Below are 23,817 nucleotides of genomic sequence, written 5' to 3'. Positions count from 1 at the left end.
ATGGAAGTATAACCTATACTATAATACTATAATAAAACTATACTTGTTTAACAGGGAAATGATTGATATATCAGGAAAATTTGATCTTACACTTCATCTGTACTCTTTCTCTTATAAAAACAATCTAGTTCTATCATTATTTCCTAAAAATATAGATGGAAGTATAACCTATACTATAATACTATAATAAAACTATACTTGTTTAACAGGGAAATGATTGATATATCAGGAAAATTTGATCTTACACTTCATCTGTACTCTTTCTCTTATAAAAACAATCTAGTTCTATCATTATTTCCTAAAAATATAGATGGAAGTATAACCTATACTATAATACTATAATAAAACTATACTTGTTTAACAGGGAAATGATTGATATATCAGGAAAATTTGATCTTACACTTCATCTGTACTCTTTCTCTTATAAAAACAATCTAGTTCTATCATTATTTCCTAAAAATATAGATGGAAGTATAACCTATACTATAATACTATAATAAAACTATACTTGTTTAACAGGGAAATGATTGATATATCAGGAAAATTTGATCTTACACTTCATCTGTACTCTTTCTCTTATAAAAACAATCTAGTTCTATCATTATTTCCTAAAAATATAGATGGAAGTATAACCTATACTATAATACTATAATAAAACTATACTTGTTTAACAGGGAAATGATTGATATATCAGGAAAATTTGATCTTACACTTCATCTGTACTCTTTCTCTTATAAAAACGATTTAGTTTTATAATTTTTTTTTTCTGAAAATATAGGTGGGAGTATTTTACAATTACTTATTGTCTTTTCGGATGCAGAATAATAATCCGTTTAATACTACATAGACGTAGTGGCTTCTGGAATTGGACCTCTCCCAACAAAAATTTCTGGGTGTGCGTCTGTCTTAGAAGTATGTTTAAGAGAAATCGCTGGAAAACTTGAAGTGTTAGCAATGCAGAAACAATAGTCAAAGATAATTTTACATTGAACAACGTGGATTCCATGCCTTTTGAAGCCTGAACACAAACAAATAAATCAGTGACACGGTACGACATGGAAGCACTTTTTAGACTCAATTGAGGACTGATGTCTTCGGTCCACTTAAGAAGAGTTTCAATTCCAATGGGAAAGTAATGGATACTATACAAAAATGGGTTAACATGCAGATGAAGATACTTCCACTCTTTTGGGATTAAGAAGTTTGCTCAACAACAAAGCAAGTCTACTGCAGGGAACTACATACAAAAACAGTGTGTAAGCAATTTTATTCTGTTTAATAATCACCGTGTAACATAATTATTCTTGTTCATATTTTAACGCTCCACATAATATGAATGTTTAACTGAGAACCGGTAACTTCTTTGCACAAAACGTTTGTAACAAATACATACAATATTTAAAATACACTGTTGCATTGAAATTTCTCATTAACATATTGTTGAAAACAGTGGTAGAATTTGAATTTTAGGACTCCTCTGCAAAAATTCTCCTCAAGGTCGTTACAAAAATTCATGTCGCACTCTCCTGACTTAACAATTTGTTCACGACATCTATTAAAAAACATGAAGGAAATACACATTTCCACATATCAGAACTTTAAATTATTTATAATTGAATATATTACAAAAATCCTTTGCCAAATATATTATTAAAAGGAGGAAACAACCGATTTAGAACTTATTTTCACACACAAAATCCTCAATAATACACAAAGAGCGAACAAAAGCATGACTGAGCCGAAACTCGAACTCGGGATCCTCGGCGTACCGCGCCGGTGCGTCAACCACCATGTCACCCAACCCGATCCCATAGCTGCCATACACTCTACCACTCTTAGATAAAGACACTGTGTAGTTGTTTGTAACTCAGATGGGACTGAATTATTCGATTATAATACTGATAACATAATGGATAGGACGAAAACAGTTACCGACAAGTAGACTTCAAATATGGATTCAGTACCATGAATGTGTTTCCACTCTCATTTTGTACTTCATATTGCAACTAGAAGTGACAGACATCAATTGAAAGTTTGTTGAAAGAAAAGAAAAAGTTACAATAAGCATATATATATATATATATATATATATATATATATATATATATATATATATATATAATTTAGAGAGAGAGAAACTAAATTATAGAATAACAGTATAATAATACGAAAATATTTTAACAAAATACCAAAGGAAAGAAAAAGAAAGAAAATATAAGATTATTCAATGGAAATTACATAAATCCAAATGTCCTTTTCTTTATTTACATTGATCTTCATTCTTATCTAAAGGAAATCGGAAAAATAACATGAAATGAAATCTTTCAGTTTTACGTACCACGCTTATACCGACTAGGCTAAAGGTGACAGTGATGATGAGAAATTTGAAGAAAAATGGTAGAAAGAAAGTGGAAGGAAACGGGAGAACCACGAGAACACTCACGTACACGGTGTCTGCCCACCACAAAGCTCACTTGGCGCGAGCTGGGTTTGAACCAAAGACCCCATGCACCAGAGGTGAACGCTCTACCACTGAGCCATCGCGGCTCTAAAGCAAATCGGAGTTCAAGATTTCCTATACTATTCAACACACCCTATATTCCAAGACAGATAGAGCTTCAGATTTCCAGAAGTCCTATCTTCCTGTTCCGGTCATCTCGCAATACTAACATAAATATTTGTATTTCTGTAGAGATTAATGCTCACATAAGCAGGTGCTTGTGTTTGAGAAAATTTCTTTAAGTCAGCTGACTAATACATAAATTTAAGCTGGACGTTATTTCTGTAATATTGCTTCAATTCGTCCAATTAAATGTCGGCAATTAACTCTAAATTTTTCTTTCTCCATAATGAGTCTGATATGTGTTATACATCTAGTTGTTCTTATTGTGAATAAATGTTTTTGTGTTACACTTCTAGTTTCACACACATCATCAACTCCTTGCCATTCATTTATATTATTTCTCAGATATATTAAAAATTTTCATATACAATTGATTATTAGAAAAAGAAACTGAAAATTGATTGTATAGATTCTAAACTTACTCTTTCAACTAGTCATTTCTTAAAACATATTTTCAAAATATTATTTTGAAATGTAATTATTGAATTTAACGATTTTAGGATTAGAAATTAGATTTCTGAGCTTTCGGCATCTATGGCCATGTTACCCCGTCACGTATGAGGGATGACGTCTCTGGACGATCACAGTATTCGAGGAAAGGGAAGGAAGAAAGGATTAGGATTAGAAATTAGATTTCTGAGCTTTCGGCATCTATGGCCATGTTACCCCGTCACGTATGAGGGATGACGTCTCTCGACGATCACAGTATTCGAGGAAAGGGAAGGAAGAAAGGATTAGGATTAGAAATTAGATTTCTGAGCTTACGGCATCTATGGCCATGTTACCCCGTCACGTATGAGGAATGACGTCTCTCGACGATCACACTATTCGAGGAAGGGGAAGGAAGAAAGGATTAGGATTAGAAATTAGATTTCTGAGCTTTCGGCATCTATGGCCATGTTACCCCGTCACGTATGAGGGATGACGTCTCTGGACGATCACAGTATTCGAGGAAAGGGAAGGAAGAAAGGATTAGGATTAGAAATTAGATTTCTGAGCTTTCAGCATCTATGGCCATGTTACCCCGTCACGTATGAGGGATGACGTCTCTCGACGATCACAGTATTCGAGGAAAGGGAAGGAAGAAAGGATTAGGATTAGAAATTAGACTTCTGAGCTTACGGCATCTATGGCCATGTTACCCCGTCACGTATGAGGGATGACGTCTCTCGACGATCACAGTATTCGAGGAAAGGGAAGGAAGAAAGGATTAGGATTAGAAATTAGATTTCTGAGCTTTCAGCATCTATGGCCATGTTACCCCGTCACGTATGAGGGATGACGTCTCTGGACGATCACAGTATTCGAGGAAAGGGAAGGAAGAAAGGATTAGGATTAGAAATTAGATTTCTGAGCTTTCGGCATCTATGGCCATGTTACCCCGTCACGTATGAGGGATGACGTCTCTGGACGATCACAGTATTCGAGGAAAGGGAAGGAAGAAAGGATTAGGATTAGAAATTAGATTTCTGAGCTTTCAGCATCTATGGCCATGTTACCCCGTCACGTATGAGGGATGACGTCTCTCGACGATCACAGTATTCGAGGAAAGGGAAGGAAGAAAGGATTAGGATTAGAAATTAGACTTCTGAGCTTACGGCATCTATGGCCATGTTACCCCGTCACGTATGAGGGATGACGTCTCTGGACGATCACAGTATTCGAGGAAAGGGAAGGAAGAAAGGATTAGGATTAGAAATTAGATTTCTGAGCTTTCAGCATCTATGGCCATGTTACCCCGTCACGTATGAGGGATGACGTCTCTCGACGATCACAGTATTCGAGGAAAGGGAAGGAAGAAAGGATTAGGATTAGAAATTAGATTTCTGAGCTTTCAGCATCTATGGCCATGTTACCCCGTCACGTATGAGGGATGACGTCTCTCGACGATCACAGTATTCGAGGAAAGGGAAGGAAGAAAGGATTAGGATTAGAAATTAGACTTCTGAGCTTACGGCATCTATGGCCATGTTACCCCGTCACGTATGAGGGATGACGTCTCTCGACGATCACAGTATTCGAGGAAAGGGAAGGAAGAAAGGATTAGGATTAGAAATTAGATTTCTGAGCTTTCGGCATCTATGGCCATGTTAACCCGTCACGTATGAGGGATGACGTCTCTCGACGATCACAGTATTCGAGGAAAGGGAAGGAAGAAAGGATTAGGATTAGAAATTAGACTTCTGAGCTTACGGCATCTATGGCCATGTTACCCCGTCACGTATGAGGAATGACGTCTCTGGACGATCACACTATTCGAGGAAGGGGAAGGAAGAAAGGATTAGGATTAGAAATTAGATTTCTGAGCTTTCGGCATCTATGGCCATGTTACCCCGTCACGTATGAGGGATGACGTCTCTGGACGATCACAGTATTCGAGGAAAGGGAAGGAAGAAAGGATTAGGATTAGAAATTAGATTTCTGAGCTTTCAGCATCTATGGCCATGTTACCCCGTCACGTATGAGGGATGACGTCTCTCGACGATCACAGTATTCGAGGAAAGGGAAGGAAGAAAGGATTAGGATTAGAAATTAGATTTCTGAGCTTTCGGCATCTATGGCCATGTTACCCCGTCACGTATGAGGGATGACGTCTCTCGACGATCACAGTATTCGAGGAAAGGGAAGGAAGAAAGGATTAGGATTAGAAATTAGATTTCTGAGCTTTCGGCATCTATGGCCATGTTAACCCGTCACGTATGAGGGATGACGTCTCTCGACGATCACACTATTCGAGGAAGGGGAAGGAAGAAAGGATTAGGATTAGAAATTAGACTTCTGAGCTTACGGCATCTATGGCCATGTTACCCCGTCACGTATGAGGAATGACGTCTCTCGACGATCACACTATTCGAGGAAGGGGAAGGAAGAAAGGATTAGGATTAGAAATTAGATTTCTGAGCTTTCGGCATCTATGGCCATGTTACCCCGTCACGTATGAGGAATGACGTCTCTCGACGATCACACTATTCGAGGAAGGGGAAGGAAGAAAGGATTAGGATTAGAAATTAGATTTCTGAGCTTTCGGCATCTATGGCCATGTTACCCCGTCACGTATGAGGAATGACGTCTCTCGACTATCATACTATTCGAGGAAAGGGAAGGAAGAAAGGATTAGGATTAGAAATTAGATTTCTGAGCTTTCGGCATCTATGGCCATGTTACTCCGTCACGTATGAGGGATGAAGACTCTGGACAATCACACTATTCGAGGAAAGGGAAGGAAGAAAGGATTAGGATTAGAAATTAAATTTCTGAGCTTTCGGCATCTATGGCCATGTTACCCCCGTCACGTATGAGGAATGACGTCTCTCGACGATCACACTATTCGAGGAAAGGGAAAGAAAAGAGGATTAGGATTAGAAATTAGATTTCTGAGCTTTCGGCATCTATGGCCATGTTACCCCGTCACGTATGAGGGATGACGACTCTGGACAATCACACTATTCGAGGAAAGGGAAGGAAGAAAGGATTAGGATTAGAAATCAAATTTCTGAGCTTTCAGCATCTATGGCCATGTTACCCCGTCACGTATGAGGAATGACGTCTCTCAACGATCACACTATTCGAGGAAAGGGAAGGAAGAAAGGATTAGGATTAGAAATTAGATTTCTGAGCTTTCGGCATCTATGGCCATGTTACCCCGTCACGTATGAGGGATGACGACTCTGGACAATCACACTATTCGAGGAAAGGGAAGGAAGAAAGGATTAGGATTAGAAATTAAATTTCTGAGCTTTCGGCATCTATGGCCATGTTACCCCGTCACGTATGAGGGATGACGTCTCTGGACGATCACAGTATTCGAGGAAAGGGAAGGAAGAAAGGATTAGGATTAGAAATTAGATTTCTGAGCTTTCGGCATTTATAACCATGTTACCCCGTCACGTATGAGGGGTGACGTCTCTGGACGATCACAGTATTCGAGGAAAGAGAAGGAAGAAAGGATTAGGATTAGAAATTAGATTTCTGAGCTTTCGGCATCTATGGCCATGTTACCCCGTCACGTATGAGGGATGACGTCTTTGGACGATCACAGTATTCGAGGAAAGGGAAGGAAGAAAGGATTAGGATTAGAAATTAGATTTCTGAGCTTTCGGCATTTATAACCATGTTACCCCGTCACGTATGAGGGGTGACGTCTCTGGACGATCACACTATTCGAGGAAAGAGATGGAAGAAAGGATTAGGATTAGAAATTAGATTTCTGAGCTTTCGGCATCTATGGCCATGTTACCCCGTCACGTATGAGGGATGACGTCTCTCGACGATCACAGTATTCGAGGAAAGGGAAGGAAGAAAGGATTAGGATTAGAAATTAGATTTCTGAGCTTTCGGCATCTATGGCCATGTTACCCCGTCACGTATGAGGGATGACGTCTCTCGACGATCACAGTATTCGAGGAAAGGGAAGGAAGAAAGGATTAGGATTAGAAATTAGATTTCTGAGCTTTCGGCATCTATGGCCATGTTAACCCGTCACGTATGAGGGATGACGTCTCTCGACGATCACACTATTCGAGGAAGGGGAAGGAAGAAAGGATTAGGATTAGAAATTAGACTTCTGAGCTTACGGCATCTATGGCCATGTTACCCCGTCACGTATGAGGAATGACGTCTCTCGACGATCACACTATTCGAGGAAGGGGAAGGAAGAAAGGATTAGGATTAGAAATTAGATTTCTGAGCTTTCGGCATCTATGGCCATGTTACCCCGTCACGTATGAGGAATGACGTCTCTCGACGATCACACTATTCGAGGAAGGGGAAGGAAGAAAGGATTAGGATTAGAAATTAGATTTCTGAGCTTTCGGCATCTATGGCCATGTTACCCCGTCACGTATGAGGAATGACGTCTCTCGACTATCATACTATTCGAGGAAAGGGAAGGAAGAAAGGATTAGGATTAGAAATTAGATTTCTGAGCTTTCGGCATCTATGGCCATGTTACTCCGTCACGTATGAGGGATGAAGACTCTGGACAATCACACTATTCGAGGAAAGGGAAGGAAGAAAGGATTAGGATTAGAAATTAAATTTCTGAGCTTTCGGCATCTATGGCCATGTTACCCCCGTCACGTATGAGGAATGACGTCTCTCGACGATCACACTATTCGAGGAAAGGGAAAGAAAAGAGGATTAGGATTAGAAATTAGATTTCTGAGCTTTCGGCATCTATGGCCATGTTACCCCGTCACGTATGAGGGATGACGACTCTGGACAATCACACTATTCGAGGAAAGGGAAGGAAGAAAGGATTAGGATTAGAAATCAAATTTCTGAGCTTTCAGCATCTATGGCCATGTTACCCCGTCACGTATGAGGAATGACGTCTCTCAACGATCACACTATTCGAGGAAAGGGAAGGAAGAAAGGATTAGGATTAGAAATTAGATTTCTGAGCTTTCGGCATCTATGGCCATGTTACCCCGTCACGTATGAGGGATGACGACTCTGGACAATCACACTATTCGAGGAAAGGGAAGGAAGAAAGGATTAGGATTAGAAATTAAATTTCTGAGCTTTCGGCATCTATGGCCATGTTACCCCGTCACGTATGAGGGATGACGACTCTGGACAATCACACTATTCGAGGAAAGGGAAGGAAGAAAGGATTAGGATTAGAAATTAAATTTCTGAGCTTTCGGCATCTATGGCCATGTTACCCCGTCACGTATGAGGAATGACGTCTCTCGACGATCACACTATCCGAGGAAAGGGAAGGAAGAAAGGATTAGGATTAGAAATTAAATTTCTGAGCTTTCGGCATCTATGGCCATGTTACCCCGTCACGTATGAGGGATGACGACTCTGGACAATCACACTATTCGAGGAAAGGGAAGGAAGAAAGGATTAGGATTAGAAATTAAATTTCTGAGCTTTCGGCATCTATGGCCATGTTACCCCGTCACGTATGAGGAATGACGTCTCTCGACGATCACACTATTCGAGGAAAGGGAAGGAAGAAAGGATTAGGATTAGAAATTAGATTTCTGAGCTTTCGGCATCTATGGCCATGCTACCCCGTCACGTATGAGGGATGACGACTCTGGACAATCACACTATTCGAGGAAAGGGAAGGAAGAAAGGATTAGGATTAGAAATTAAATTTCTGAGCTTTCGGCATCTATGGCCATGTTACCCCGTCACGTATGAGGGATGACGACTCTGGACAATCACACTATTCGAGGAAAGGAAACGAAGAAAGGATTAGGATTAGAAATTAAATTTCTGAGCTTTCGGCATCTATGGCCATGTTACCCCGTCACGTATGAGGAATGACGTCTCTCGACGATCACACTATCCGAGGAAAGGGAAGGAAGAAAGGATTAGGATTAGAAATTAAATTTCTGAGCTTTCGGCATCTATGGCCATGTTACTCCGTCACGTATGAGGGATGAAGACTCTGGACAATCACACTATTTGAGGAAAGGGAAGGAAGAAAGGATTAGGATTAGAAATTAAATTTCTGAGCTTACGGCATCTATGGCCATGTTACCCCGTTACGTATGAGGGATGACGACTCTGGACAATCACACTATTCGAGGAAAGGGAAGGAAGAAAGGATTAGGATTAGAAATTAGATTTCTGAGCTTACGGCATCTATGGCCATGTTATCCCGTCACGTATGAGGGATGACGACTCTGGACAATCACACTATTCGAGGAAAGGGAAGGAAGAAAGAATTAGGATTAGAAATTAGATTTCTGAGCTTTCGGCATCTATGGCCATGTTACCCCGTCACGTATGAGGAATGACGTCTCTCGACGATCACACTATTCGAGGAAAGGGAAGGAAGAAAGGATTAGGATTAGAAATTAGATTTCTGAGCTTTCGGCATCTATGGCCATGTTACCCCGTCACGTATAAGGAATGACGTCTCGCGACTATCATACTATTCGAGGAAAGGGAAGGAAGAAAGGATTAGGATTAGAAATTAGATTTCTGAGCTTTCGGCATCTATGGCCATGTTACCCCGTCACGTATGAGGAATGACGACTCTGGACAATCACACTATTCGAGGAAAGGGAAGGAAGAAAGGATTAGGATTAGAAATTAAATTTCTGAGCTTTCGGCATCTATGGCCATGTTACCCCGTCACGTATGAGGAATGACGTCTCTCGACGATCACACTATTCGAGGAAAGGGAAGGAAGAAAGCATTAGGATTAGAAATTAGATTTCTGAGCTTTCGGCATCTATGGCCATGTTACCCCGTCACGTATGAGGGATGACGACTCTGGACAATCACACTATTCGAGGAAAGGGAAGGAAGAAAGGATTAGGATTAGAAATTAGATTTCTGAGCTTACGGCATCTATGGCCATGTTATCCCGTCACGTATGAGGGATGACGACTCTGGACAATCACACTATTCGAGGAAAGGGAAGGAAGAAAGAATTAGGATTAGAAATTAGATTTCTGAGCTTTCGGCATCTATGGCCATGTTACCCCGTCACGTATGAGGAATGACGTCTCTCGACGATCACACTATTCGAGGAAAGGGAAGGAAGAAAGGATTAGGATTAGAAATTAGATTTCTGAGCTTTCGGCATCTATGGCCATGTTACCCCGTCACGTATAAGGAATGACGTCTCGCGACTATCATACTATTCGAGGAAAGGGAAGGAAGAAAGGATTAGGATTAGAAATTAGATTTCTGAGCTTTCGGCATCTATGGCCATGTTACCCCGTCACGTATGAGGAATGACGACTCTGGACAATCACACTATTCGAGGAAAGGGAAGGAAGAAAGGATTAGGATTAGAAATTAAATTTCTGAGCTTTCGGCATCTATGGCCATGTTACCCCGTCACGTATGAGGAATGACGTCTCTCGACGATCACACTATTCGAGGAAAGGGAAGGAAGAAAGCATTAGGATTAGAAATTAGATTTCTGAGCTTTCGGCATCTATGGCCATGTTACCCCGTCACGTATGAGGGATGACGACTCTGGACAATCACACTATTCGAGGAAAGGGAAGGAAGAAAGGATTAGGATTAGAAATTAAATTTCTGAGCTTTCGGCATCTATGGCCATGTTACCCCGTCACGTATGAGGAATGACGTCTCTCGACGATCACACTATTCGAGGAAAGGGAAGGAAGAAAGGATTAGGATTAGAAATTAGATTTCTGAGCTTTCGGCATCTATGGCCATGTTACCCCGTCACGTATGATGAATGACGTCTCTCGACGATCACACTATTCGAGGAAAGGGAAGGAAGAAAGGATTAGGATTAGATATTAGATTTCTGAGCTTTCGGCATCTATGGCCATGTTACCCCGTCACGTATGAGGGATGACGACTCTGGACAATTACACTATTCGAGGAAAGGGAAGGAAGAAAGGATTAGGATTAGAAATTAGATTTCTGAGCTTTCGGCATCTATGGCCATGTTACCCCGTCACGTATGAGGGATGACGACTCTGGACAATCACACTATTCGAGGAAAGGGAAGGAAGAAAGAATTAGGATTAGAAATTAAATTTCTGAGCTTTCGGCATCTATGGCCATGTTACCCCGTCACGTTCACCCTCACTTAATATCCCATAATTTAATACGTTCTGTATAAGAACATGGTACACTATACCAATATGTACAAATTAACATCTCTCAGTTGGACAAATTTGTATGACGGATTTCTTAAAATTTTAGTAAGATACTGAATATGGTAATTCCACTTTAAATGTTTACCATTCCCAAATATTTTATGGCTTCAAGTTTTTATATTGATGCCTTATAGTACTTTCATAATTATGCAATTTTAGTCATTTACTTGTTGACTGACCAGCATAAGTAGATAGGAATGTCAAATATCTAGTTTTAACAGCACTTTCTACTAAGATTATTATTGAGCCATTTCTCACTTCCAATTTGGCTTTCCAAGAATGTTTCACCCTATGTCTTGCCAGCAACAGTAAGGGAAGTACCATCAGCGAAAGACTGTACATGGCAATTTCGTTCTAGGTTACAATAAAAATACGATTGTCCCTAAGACTGTCCCTTGTGGCACGCCACCCTGTACAGTTCTACATTTGAAAATTTCCAATTTGGACAGTATGTTCTCTGTTAAATAGCTACCAAACTAAGATAACGCTATTCCTCGTATGCCACGTTTCTCAAGCTTGTATAGCAAAATTTTGTGCGATATTGTATCAATGGTTTAGCTAAGTCTATAAATACTGTAATTACCTTTTTGTTATTATCCGTTTTTTATTAATAAATTCTGTTAATATGTGTATAGCATCTGATATATTTCTACCACTTCGGAAACCATACTGATTCGTTGTAAAAACATTATTTTTTTTCCGTAAACGCAACTATTCTATTTTTTTTTTTACACATTTTTCTAACAATTTGGCACAATTAGCGAGTAATAGAATTGTTTATAGTTATTTACATGTTTTTGACCCCTTTTTGTACATAGGTTTTATAACTGAAATCTTGTACTCATCCGGGAACGTTTCCGTTTCTATACTTAGGTTACATATGTATTGCACTGGTTTGAGATTATGTTGTTCCATTTTCTTTAATAGATTTACTATTATTTAATCTATTGCAGGTGCTGGTTTTGATTTGAACTGGTTAATGATCTCAATTATTACTTCCAGTTTTAATGTTAATCCCCACAGAGCAAATAAAAAAAAAAATAAATAAATAAATAAAAATAAAAAAAAAAATCTTTGAGTTTTACGTCCCACGATTATGCCGGTTAGGCTAAAGGAGACGGTGATGATGAGTAATGAATGAAAATGGTGGAATGAAGAAAGTGGAAGGAAACGGGAGAACCCCGAGAGAACACGGTGTTTGTCCACCACAAAGTTCATTTGGCGGGGACTGGGATCGAACCCGGGACCCCAAGCACCAGAGGTGAACGCTCTACCATTGAGCCACCTCGGCCCCACAGAGCAAATACAGTAAGATATAGCGAATAATGTTTTTTTGATGTGAAATCAGCGTTCGAGGAACAGAATCTATTTTTGATCTTTCTCCTCTATTGCAACGAGTAGTTACAGATGTACTACTTGGAGTTTGAGTATTAAATTCACATGGTTTAAAAGTCTACTGTAGTATCACATCATGAAATGAAACTCACTTGTCAAATTATGTAAGATTAAAGATACAGTGAACTACCAATTCACCCATGAAGTACATGTTAATTACTACAATTAATTTGCAAACTTCTGACAACTAAGTTCTGCATTTTTTTCACTCTTTGAATCCTCTTATACCCAGTATGTCGGAAAAATTAACGGAACTTTTACAATTAAACAAAACGAATTAGATATTTGACCAACTATAGTTCTTTTTATTCAGAATACATCCCGCATCAATACACTGCTGGACACGTTCACCCAATGCTAGCATAGAGTTTTTAATGTCCTTTTTCGGAATCGCCTCAATGACCCTCGTCACGGCAGACTGGACGTGTTCATAACATGTTCCTTTCATGGCCAATTTTAATTTTGGGAATAGGAAATAATCACACGGCGATCAATCAGGCAAATACGGAGGGTGTGAAAGCACACAGATTTGTTTTTAAGCCAAGAAGTCACGAAGTGCGACGGTCCTGTGACATGGTGAGCATTGTCATGCAATAAAGACCAACTGCCTGGCGCTCGATACTCGGGCCTTACGCGAACGATTCGCTTCCACAAACGTTCCGTAACACCCAGATAGTGTTCACCATTAACAGTTTGACCCTGTGGAACGAATTCCCAAAATATAATACCTTTGGAATCGTAAAGTCAAATAAATCAACATTGTCTTCTCACGTGACTTCTGAAAACGCAATTTTTTCGCTTTCGGAGAATCTGGGAACTTCCACGTAGCACTTTGATGTTTGCGGGTCGTACTTGAAGCACTAAGTCTCATCACCAGTTACAACTGATTCCAGGAATGTTCTGTTCTGTCTGGGTATTTTAATCAGGTCCTTGCAATGTTCAACGGGAGCAAGGTTTTGGTCATCAGTTAAGGTATGCGGAACAAATCAAGCACAAACTTTTCGTTTCCTTAAAATCTTTTGTCAAAATTTTGTGAATCAAGTCTTTCGTCGTATTCAATTCCTCTGCCACCCATCTCACAGTCGAATTCACATCGTGGGTGATCATTTCACGCACTTGTTCCATCAACCCATGGCAATTTTTGTTTTTCGGTCTACCTGGTTTTGGGTAGTCTTCCAAGGACTCACGATCGTCTCCCGGAATCACGTATACCACTCGAACATACGTGTACGAGAAAAGCATTCATCACCATTCACTTGTTTCATCATTTCCAATGTTTGTGTAAATGTTTTACCTAGCTTGAAAAAAGATTTAATATAGTATCTTTGCTCTACCGTGTCTTTGTGATGAGGTGACACCAGATACACTCACTTCTCTTGCTATAACTTGACACACCGTTAATCGGTTCTCATGATTGTGGTCTCGTTTTGTTGAGCAGATATCCAGCTTTCCGGTGATATGTTGCGTCAATAGATGGAGCTAGTGCTTATCTATGAAGAAAAAAAGTTCCGTTACTTTTCCGACATACTGTGAGCTTAATTCACAATGACAACATGCTCTGCGCATTACATGTTATTATCACTCTTGTTAGAACTTTTATTGAATTTACAACACTGTTTCAACTTACATTGTTTTGATCTCCGTTGTGGGATCTTCCAGTATGTGGAAGAGACCGTCCAAAATCTCTGGCAAATACAAAATCATATCTATATCAGGAACAGCGTCAAGTACAGAAACCCACGAGATGATGAACTGCCGTGCAAACGTGTTCTTTGTCAATATCCTTTCACGAAGCATAGGCATGAAGGCCACCAGGTTAAAAGAGGCGCTCTCAGTTACAATGTCCTGAAACACAAAAGAAAATACTTTTACATAACTTTCCTACTAGTCTTAAAATATTTTCACATTTTTTTCTCCAGTAAAACAGTGAAAGTATTGTTTTATATGTACGAAGAGTGTTCAACAATTATTGTTCCTGACAAAGAAGATCTGTCATTTTTCCACATAGTAACTTCTCACAGTAATGAACTCTCACTTATGATCCAAAGCGCGAATACCAGTTTCAAAAAAAGTTAATAGTTGTGCTAGAAGCCATTCTTCGTCAGCCTGCATACCATGCTCATCGGTGGCCAACTTTGTTCCTCGCAGGTGTTGCTTAAGCTTGGGGAAGAAGTGAAAGTCACTTGGGGCAAGATCTAGAGAGTGGGGAGGGTGCTCAAGTACTTCAAACCCGGCCTCAGAAATAGCGGCGACGGTAAGGTGACTTCTGTGAGCAGTAGCATTGTCCTGCAGCAGTAGCACTTTCCTGTGTAGCATCTCTTTACGTTTCTCCTTGATTGCCTCCCTAATTTTTGGAGTCAATTGTGAGTAATAGTCACATGTAATTGTCTTTTCGCCATAGAAATAATCCATGAACAGTACACCCTTACTATAAAAAAAAATCGTCGCCATACGCTTGCCAGCTGATGGCATTGTCTTGAATTTCATGAAGGTCGGAAAATCATGGTGCCACCACTGCATATTCTGTTGCTTGGACTCTGGATCGTAATGTTGTACTCAGGTATCATCTACGGTCTAACAAGAAAGTTACCCGAATGTTTCTTAAACAAGGCCAAATTTGCCTCTGAACAATGGATTGGTTCACACTTTTGATCAATAGTTAACATTCGTGGTACCCATCGGGCTGATGCCTTGTGGACCTTCAAGTGTTGATGTAAAATATTGTGTATTGAACCAAGAGACAAGCTAGCAACCTCAGCTAACCTCCGCACAGTAAGTTATCTGTCAGTCATAATCAGGTCGTGAACCACACACAAGTGTGCACACTGTTGCGAGCGGTCCTGTACCTGATCTATGTTCACAGGTCTCCCTGCTGCACCAGAAGTCACTTGACCAGTTCTTGAATGCCTTTTATATAAGGAGCAATAGTTGCTGAACACCCCTTTTATTTATAGCAATCAAAATAAAATAAACGAGAAAGCAAAATAATGTTAAAAAAGAAAAGAAACTACTAATAGATAGGAAGCGACTTGTCACACAAATAGCCACTACTACTAGATGTCATATTCTCCGATGGAAGATATTCTATAGCTAATGTTGAAAAGCATTAGGTTGGCTTTTCAGTTCTCCGTAAGATGACTAGCAGGATTTAGTTGCCTTAACTTTATTAGAATCAATTCTTAAATTGTATTATAACAGTTGTCGCATCAGAGTGAATATTGAAACTTGTCCGAAGTTCTGCAGTTTTGTGGAGCCAATACATATCATACCTTATCATTTCAAGAAAGTTAAAAACGCAACTTAAATGCATAACAGACTTGTGCACTGCATGAAAAAAAAATAAAAATAAATAAATAAAAATAAAAAATAAATAAATAAAATAAATAAATACTGTAACTGATCCAATATATCAAAAATGGTTTGCGGAGTTTCGTGCTGGGTATTCTCCACTGCCCTACACAATTCACCACAGCTGAAGTTGATGACAATTAAATCAAGATATTAATTGAGCGAACTCCACGTTACATCCCGATAGAGAGAGAAAACAAGCTCAAAATCAAGTACTAAAAATAATTTGTACTAGCATGGTTCTCTTATTCGCTTTAATGTTTGGATTCCACAAAAGAAAAAAAAATCGAAGCGACTTTCTACTTACATGTATCAAAATGAAATGAAATGAAATCTTTCAGTTGTACGTCCCACGACTAAGCTGGCTACGCTAAAGGAAACGGTGATGATGAGAAATGAAAGAAATGGTGGAATGAAGAAACTGGGAGGAAACAGAAGAACCCCGAGAAAACCCACGCACACGGTGTTTGTGCACCACAAAGTTCACTTGGCGCGAGCTGGGATCGAACCAAGGACTAAATTTATCAAAATATTTCCGCTTTCAGAATGTCTTGTGACAGGCGATAAAAAACTAGATACTTTATAACAATATACAATATAAGCAATGAGTGGGGCAACGGAAATGAATCACTATAAATCAACCGACGACCTGTTTTCACCCATTTTGAGCTTGGAAAGTTATCCTTTACTATGAGCTCCTTTCGGAAAATAGTTAATTACAAGTAGTACTGCTCGTAATTAGACAAATTGAAGAGTTAACACATTATCGTAAACGTACGGAATTGGTCAACATTCAACACAAAATCTTCCATCAAGATTATATAAAATTGAATGTTTATTTGTTGACCAAAAACTATTATAAGAAGGATGGGAAATTCTGACTCATCCGTCGTATTCACCGAACACTGCACCGTAAGATTTCCATTTATTTCTATCATTACAAAGTTCCTTCGGTTAAAAAAGAAAACCTATTTCAGGGAAGACTGCAAACGATATTTGGAAAGTACTCTTTAAATATTCAAATGCTTTGGGAAGATAAAATTAAGTTACTTGAAAGATGTTAGAAATGAAACAAAATCATAAAAACATGTGTAATGAACTTATTGGTGAAAATCAAAACTGTGCCGTTTACTTTTAACAAACAAAGTTTTGGTCAACCTGTGGCACAATAACGTCATCGCCCTCACTAAAACTAAAGTTAAATTTCCAAGAATTAAATGCTACGTAATTGTAGGTTAGTTTCTAACAATGGGCCCAGTTTAACAATTTCAGGCAGTTACTGAAGAAAGTGGGAGAAAACACTGACCTTATACAAGGGATGGATAAAAAGTAATGGCACAATTGTTATAATTTAAAAATGACTGTATTAGAAGGGAAAATACGTTCTATATTCGTTCAATGTAATCCCCCCCATGTCCACAACCTTCTGCCACACGTATGGAAGGCGCCGTACTCCGTCAGCACGTTGTTCTCTGGCTGTGTCTTGCAGCGACCGCCCTACGGCATTGAGGATGGCGTGTCTGTGTTGTATCGTTGTCCGCGAAGTGGTTGCTTCATCTTGGAAAACAGGTCATAATCGCACGGACTCATATCCCGCGAATATGGTGGATGTTCCAGAATCTCCCAGTTCTAGGCACGTAAAAGGTCCGTCACGGCGGTAGCTGTGTGACAGCGTGCATTGTCGTGCAAAATGATTGGGGTCCGTCCCAAAAGATCAGGTCGCTTTCTCCGAAGTGCGGGACGCAGATGGTGTTGCAAGAACGTGCAGTAATATGGCGCATTCAGTCTGCCCTGCTGGTACAGCATGGTGCAGGATAACCCCTTGGACATCATACGCCACTATCAACATCACCTTCACTCCTCCCTGACTAGGGCGCACAGTCTTTGGCCGAGGGGAACCGAGATGCTTCCATTCGTTGGATTGGCGCTTCAAACATTGTTCGTAGGATCGAACCCAGGTTTCATCAATGGTAACGATCCTGCCCCTCCCTCTGGTGGCGGTCCAGCAATTCTTGTGCCAGTGCATATCGGTACCATTTCTGCACCTCGGTAATGACATGTGGAACCCAACGTGCTGCAATTTTGCGAAAACCCAGGATGTCGTTCAAAATGTGAAGCACAGTTTTATGGTACACCCCAACCTCTGCCGATAACTCACGCGCAGTCCACCGTCTATCCACGTCCAGCAAGGATGCAAGGAGCTGAATTGTCATGTTGTCCACTGGAGGTCGTCCAGAACGTTGGCGGTCTTCCACGTTCTGTCTGCCTTCACGAAACACTTTAACCCATCGAGCTACGGTGCGGTATGGCAACGCTGCATTACCACAGGCTTCCCGCAGTCCCTGAAAACATCCTTGTGCACTACGACCACGTGCCACTTCAATTTTGATCCACGAACGCTGTTCATGTTTAGTGAACATTGTGTTTAGAGCTCTTCCACTCGCGATACCAATTTGACGCCACTGCTCTCGTTGACTGACTGACTCAACAGCGTTCCCACTCACCTAAGTTCCTCAACTGAGATTGTCTTCTCCGGTGCTGCCACCTCGCGGTTCTCCGTCACTAGACTGGCGCGTGCCGGCAGTGTTGCCAGTACATTTTATTCAACCTATGTATAAATAATAAATGAACATGTAACTCAAAACACAAGGTGAGAACATATGTTAAACGTGTATCCTATAGCTTTCCATAAGTTGAAGAATCTAGCGCGCATCGGAGATGTATTAAAAGTGAACGAAATCAATTCACTTCAACAACAATACAAACGAAGGTGAAACAATATGGTTTAATTCGTCACTCAAAATGGACTGATAGAAAATGCTCAAGGAAGAACACACATGAAACACCCACAACGAACTATTTGAACAATATCTAGAAAGAGTGACATATTAACACATCCAATATTAGTATGAAAAAAAAAAATCTTCCACGATCCACCCTGACTTTTGAGAAGAAATGAAGTGCTTTCTCATCCCTACCCGTTAACCTTCCCTGCAGAACAGAACCATTCTTACCTTCATTAGTCGATCGAGAAGTTCTGAACCATTCTTCACATTCTGGTCAGGATCTGCTGCTAAATTGCTCAGTGCATTGAAAATTGCTTCAAAATGTGGTAACACTGCTCCTCTGGCAACTTTGACAACGTTGTACAGTGCTTCACACGCGTAGTAACGCACTCGAGAATCGGAGTCCGAAAAACAGGCGAGGATTGGATGGACTAGCTCCTCGATGTATAATGATGTATCCTAAAATAATAATAAAATGAAATCTTTTATATATATCAACAGCTTACCTGGATAATGTTCCTTTCTAAAATAATTTTTACCCATATTTCCAGTAGGCCTACGTTCCACGGGTACTCTTCTTCGGGGCTACGACTTAAGAATATCCATTATGCTGTTATTCACATGTTAATCTTTTAACAAACAGGGGTGTGAAAATATATACAAACTCATAATATTATAGTAGTTAGTGCACTAACTCTAACAGCTACCTGTTCTGTATTCTTTAATAATATCTAGTCCTGTGATCTGCTTTCCATACGTCTTAGAGCCTCATGGTAGAGACTTGCACGGACCGAGCTTGGGCTGGCCGACACTGATTTCTCTTCAGGTCGGGCCGGGCTGGGGCCGATCAACTGCAATTCTTTAATAATTATTGACTTTCGTTAAACGATAATTGGAATAAAGCCAAACATTGAAGAAGTGTCTCCGTGAAAAATGTTACAAAGAATGCAATAGCTATTTACAGTTTGTGTTGCTTAGCGGCTCCACTTTCACTATAGAGGATTGCAGGCATTATGCGGTAAATTGAGCTCTGACCTTGACCTTCACTGAACTCAAAATATAAAGAGGTGGGAATGTTTTGCCTGTCGCTAAACAATATTGCCATCTTCACTTTATGCTAAAAATCAATTAAGTTAGATTTGTGTTACAGGGAATGGAGTTCTTGTTCTCTCGGTGACAGGCAAAGTTTTAGGAGGTAATGATACCATTCGGGAGGCAAGCGTCAGGTTGTGAACCAGAGTTTAGAAAATGTTTCTGAGGGTTAGATCAAATTTAGTACTAAATTTTGAGAATGATTCGGGCTCGAGCTAACTTTTTAAAAAAATTATCGGGCCGGGGTCGGGCCAAAAACTTTTAAAATTTATCGGGCCCGGGCCGGGCTTGGGCCAAGAATTTTGAAAAACTTATCGGGCCGGGCCGGGCTCGGGCCGAAAATCTCCAAAACATTTCGGGCCCGGGCTGAGCCGGGCCTAGGTACGTTCGGGCTGGATTGGGCTCGGGCCGAAAAATTCGGCCCGTGCAGGTCTCTACCTCATGGAACTGAACAATGAAATCTGTCAGATCAAGTTCCACGATTATGCTAAGGGAGACGATGATTAAAACAAGCGAATGATAATCAAAGAATTGATTGAATGAGAATGTAGGAGTACATGTTGTCTGTAACAAACGTACTTGGCAGGGGATCGAACCACGAGTCTCATGTAGCAGAGGTAAGCGCTTTACCAGTGAGCCCCCTAAAACATAATACAAGATAATGATTAGCTAAAAGAAATGAAATCTTTAAGTTTTACGTCCCACGGTTATGCCGGTGACGATGAGTGAAATGAAAATTGGGAGAAAACGGGAGAACCCCGAGAAAATCCACGAGCGCGAATTTTTGTCCACCACAAAGTCCACGCGGCGCGAGCTGGGATCGAACCAGGGACCCCAAGCACCGGAGGTGAACGCTCTACCACTGAACCACAGCGCCCCCGATTAGCTAAAAGAAACGTATTACTAATAAAGGTAACATATTGATACTGGTAAACTTTCTGCCTCCTAAATACTCGGTTCCTCCAATTCTCTCCGCACGCGACTCATCAAAAATACAGCATCTGGGTTTGCTTGTTCAAGCTTAGCAAACGTTTTCAGCTACATGAGGCGTTCTATATCACAGACTACTAATTTTACATGTCCAACGAACATGTCACGCGTTCAAGTTACCACGCAAAGTTCAAAACTGACGCAATACACTCATAAACAGACGTCTCTAGGTGAGTGTGGAACCATCCATTTAGGTCGTAGTGCATAAAATGTTTTATCTTCCAATGTGGAATACTGAATTTGTATCTTTGAATGGGACACTGGGATAATTGTTTAAGCTTGCATCTTTTTTACATGATTCAACAGCTAAATTGGTGTTTAATATAAATTCTCGGCGAGCTGCAAAAGTTTCTTTTGGTTCACTTTCTTTTGAAGATTGAATTTCTACTTCGAGAACATTGATAAGTTTTGAATTGGTGTACTCACTCACAACTGAAGTAATTTCGCTGTTCTTTCTTGAAGTATAGCCTTACGGCTCGACTTCACTGATCATGGTTTCTTAACAGGACTACCAGGATTAACACCAACCGACTGATTCAGGGAATGTAATTCACCTTCTGCAGATACAAAATTTTTATCACTCACCCATGGGAGACGACTTCTCGTTCAGTTAGTGTCATTGCTGACTTCCAGAGCATTTAGAACACAGAAAGTAATCACTGGAAACATTTCAACTCTGAAACAGTCTTGAAACGAACATTCTTATTCCCTATCTGAAGAAACTCTGTTCTTTTGATAGTCTTATATATATCACTCTTTTATGGATATGCAAATAGTCAGCACATTTCACTCTCCTGTGGGCCCAATTGCAAACTCAATTCTTTCTCCAAAACACTAAGCAACACAATCAATCAACGGGATCCTCAAAAAAAGCTTACTGGTAGTGTTGAACCACAAATTTGTTGAACTGCTCTGTTTGTTTGCATGTTGACAACTGAACTGTGAAGTCATATGTCCTCCCTTTTATATGCTAGGCTAAATCCTCAGAATTATCTGGATAGTTCTAGATTCCCGCAGAAGACTCTGAGATATTTTGGAATTATCTTGGTGGTTCCACATTGTTTCAGATCTTTCATGATTTAGAAGGTTCTATGTAAAGAAAATTCACAAGAATTAAAATATTATAATTTCACCAGTTCTAACTTCGTACATTAGCCACAAAAAGCAAAGCATGAACATTATGTATAAAATATGTTACATTCAATAGTGAAAGTTTTCCTTTCCAGAGAATATAGTATTGCATGGTGCCGATCAACAGTTGAAAAAAAAAAAAAAAAAGATAATACTAGGTAGATATAATTTAAATCAGTAAATTATTATCTTTCAAATAAAACTAATAGCAACAAAATATTTTGAACTGTTCCACATATACACCATTTCAATGTTTTGCCGAAAATCGCACTCGGGGCGCCAGGTTTTGCGGTCTGTATCTTGGGCCAGGATTTTTTTTTTTTTTTTTTTTTTTTTTGGCGGGGGACACAAAACAAACAAAAACAAAAGTTTCTTACTTTGTCCTGAATTCCCTGCCTGAATTGATATGGACTACGCTATCTGCAAACGTAATCCTGTCTAAACATCTACTTCTTCTAACTCTACCGAAATAACGCCTTCCTTGCGTACACTCCTTGTCACTATCTCTTCTAAATATTAAATGACATCCTTGCGGAACTCCTATTCTAATAACACTCTCCTGCACTTTCTTCTTCTTTCTAACTTTTACTTTTCGGTTTATATATATGTCTTATGAATACATTCCGGTTTATATGCAAAATTCATGTCCCTAAAGTGTATTCAACGTAAGAACCACACCTGAGATAAACAAAACAGTTTGTATCACTCCGCGTCAAGCACGTGCTTCACGGTGAGATTTCTGCTTCGGTCAGCTGTTCTTTTACCATGCGTTCCTTGATCTCAAAAGCAAGATATATCTCGGTTATAAAGCAAGCATAGCTAGAAGGTAATTTCGGGTGAGGGGTGTCCGAGATTCCTCCCCCGGAAAATGTTTGGGCGAAAAACGCGATTTTTGGCTTAATTTTAACAACTTTTAAAATTTCGGGAAGGGGGTGTCCGGAACCACCTCCTGGCTACGCTACTGAATGAAATTAAGTAATAGCGCTAAGTAAATGTTATTATCAACTTCAAGAAATAAACGATAAAATAATTATGAATTACTAACGTTAATTTGAGGTTTCTTCTGAATCGCTCAACGCAGTAACTTGCAGGTTTTCATCAGAAGATTCATCAGATTCGTTGTTAATTACAAGGCGATCTACCAAGGTGTCAGAAAGTCCGTCCAGATTCCACATTTTCTCTTCTTCCTTCAGCACATGACGAATATTGTTTTTCCACATATCTGGTGTCACTTGAGTCAAGGCAGTTTCAAGCAGCAGCCGAACGTCACGTAACTTAAACGTGGTATTATTTCTGGCTACAAAACTCTTAACAAACGCCCACACAGTTTCTATCGGGTTCAAATTGCTGTGGTAGGGGGGCAGTCTCTCAATAATTCTCCCAGTCTGTTTTGCGATACTGTCTACTACATATAGGTTTTCGTTGTTGAGAGCAATGCTTTGCGGGACTTCTAACATTCGTTTGAGACGCATTTTATGACAGCACATATAAGTGCATATTTTGAGTGACTTTCGATGTGCATCCATATTTCGTAAACTTTGCAGGATACTGCATATTTCCGAATTTTATTGCTGCACACTAGGATATTTCAGAGTATATGACAAGAAAGTATATTATATTTAAAGTGAACTGAATCACTTTGTAATCGCAGATGTAGAATAAAATGTTGTATAGGATAATATAATAAAGTGTTATGTCCTAAATTAGTCTACCTGATTTGTCTTGCACACGGTGTTCATCGCGTAGTAGGAACACTCAGATGCCAATAACCGGAAGTAGACGCGCTTCTACCAAACGTAAAAAAAGTAGTTTTGAAAGCTCCATCGCGCGTATGTATCTT

The 23,817-nt window shown here is 39.8% G+C and overlaps 1 protein-coding gene across 2 annotated transcripts in view; it reads right to left on the bottom strand.

The window, feature by feature from the left end:
* Positions 1–23,817, bottom strand: part of LOC145682979 (protein VAC14 homolog) — an 86,462-nt gene that overhangs the window by 51,207 nt on the left and 11,438 nt on the right. For both annotated transcript variants that reach the window (XM_081754338.1, XM_081754335.1), the window contains exons 3-4: positions 18,993–19,223; positions 14,258–14,475 (exon numbers count right to left, since the gene is read on the bottom strand). In XM_081754338.1, coding sequence (XP_081610464.1) covers positions 14,258–14,475; positions 18,993–19,223 — 449 coding nt within the window. The remainder of the gene's footprint in view (positions 1–14,257; positions 14,476–18,992; positions 19,224–23,817) is intronic.

The sequence above is a fragment of the Thermobia domestica genome, chromosome 1, assembly GCF_964235325.1.
Source record: "Thermobia domestica chromosome 1, izTheDome1.hap1.1, whole genome shotgun sequence".
In the NCBI taxonomy this organism is placed as follows: Eukaryota; Metazoa; Arthropoda; class Insecta; order Zygentoma; family Lepismatidae; genus Thermobia; species Thermobia domestica.
This window is presented reverse-complemented; position numbering and strand designations above follow the sequence as displayed.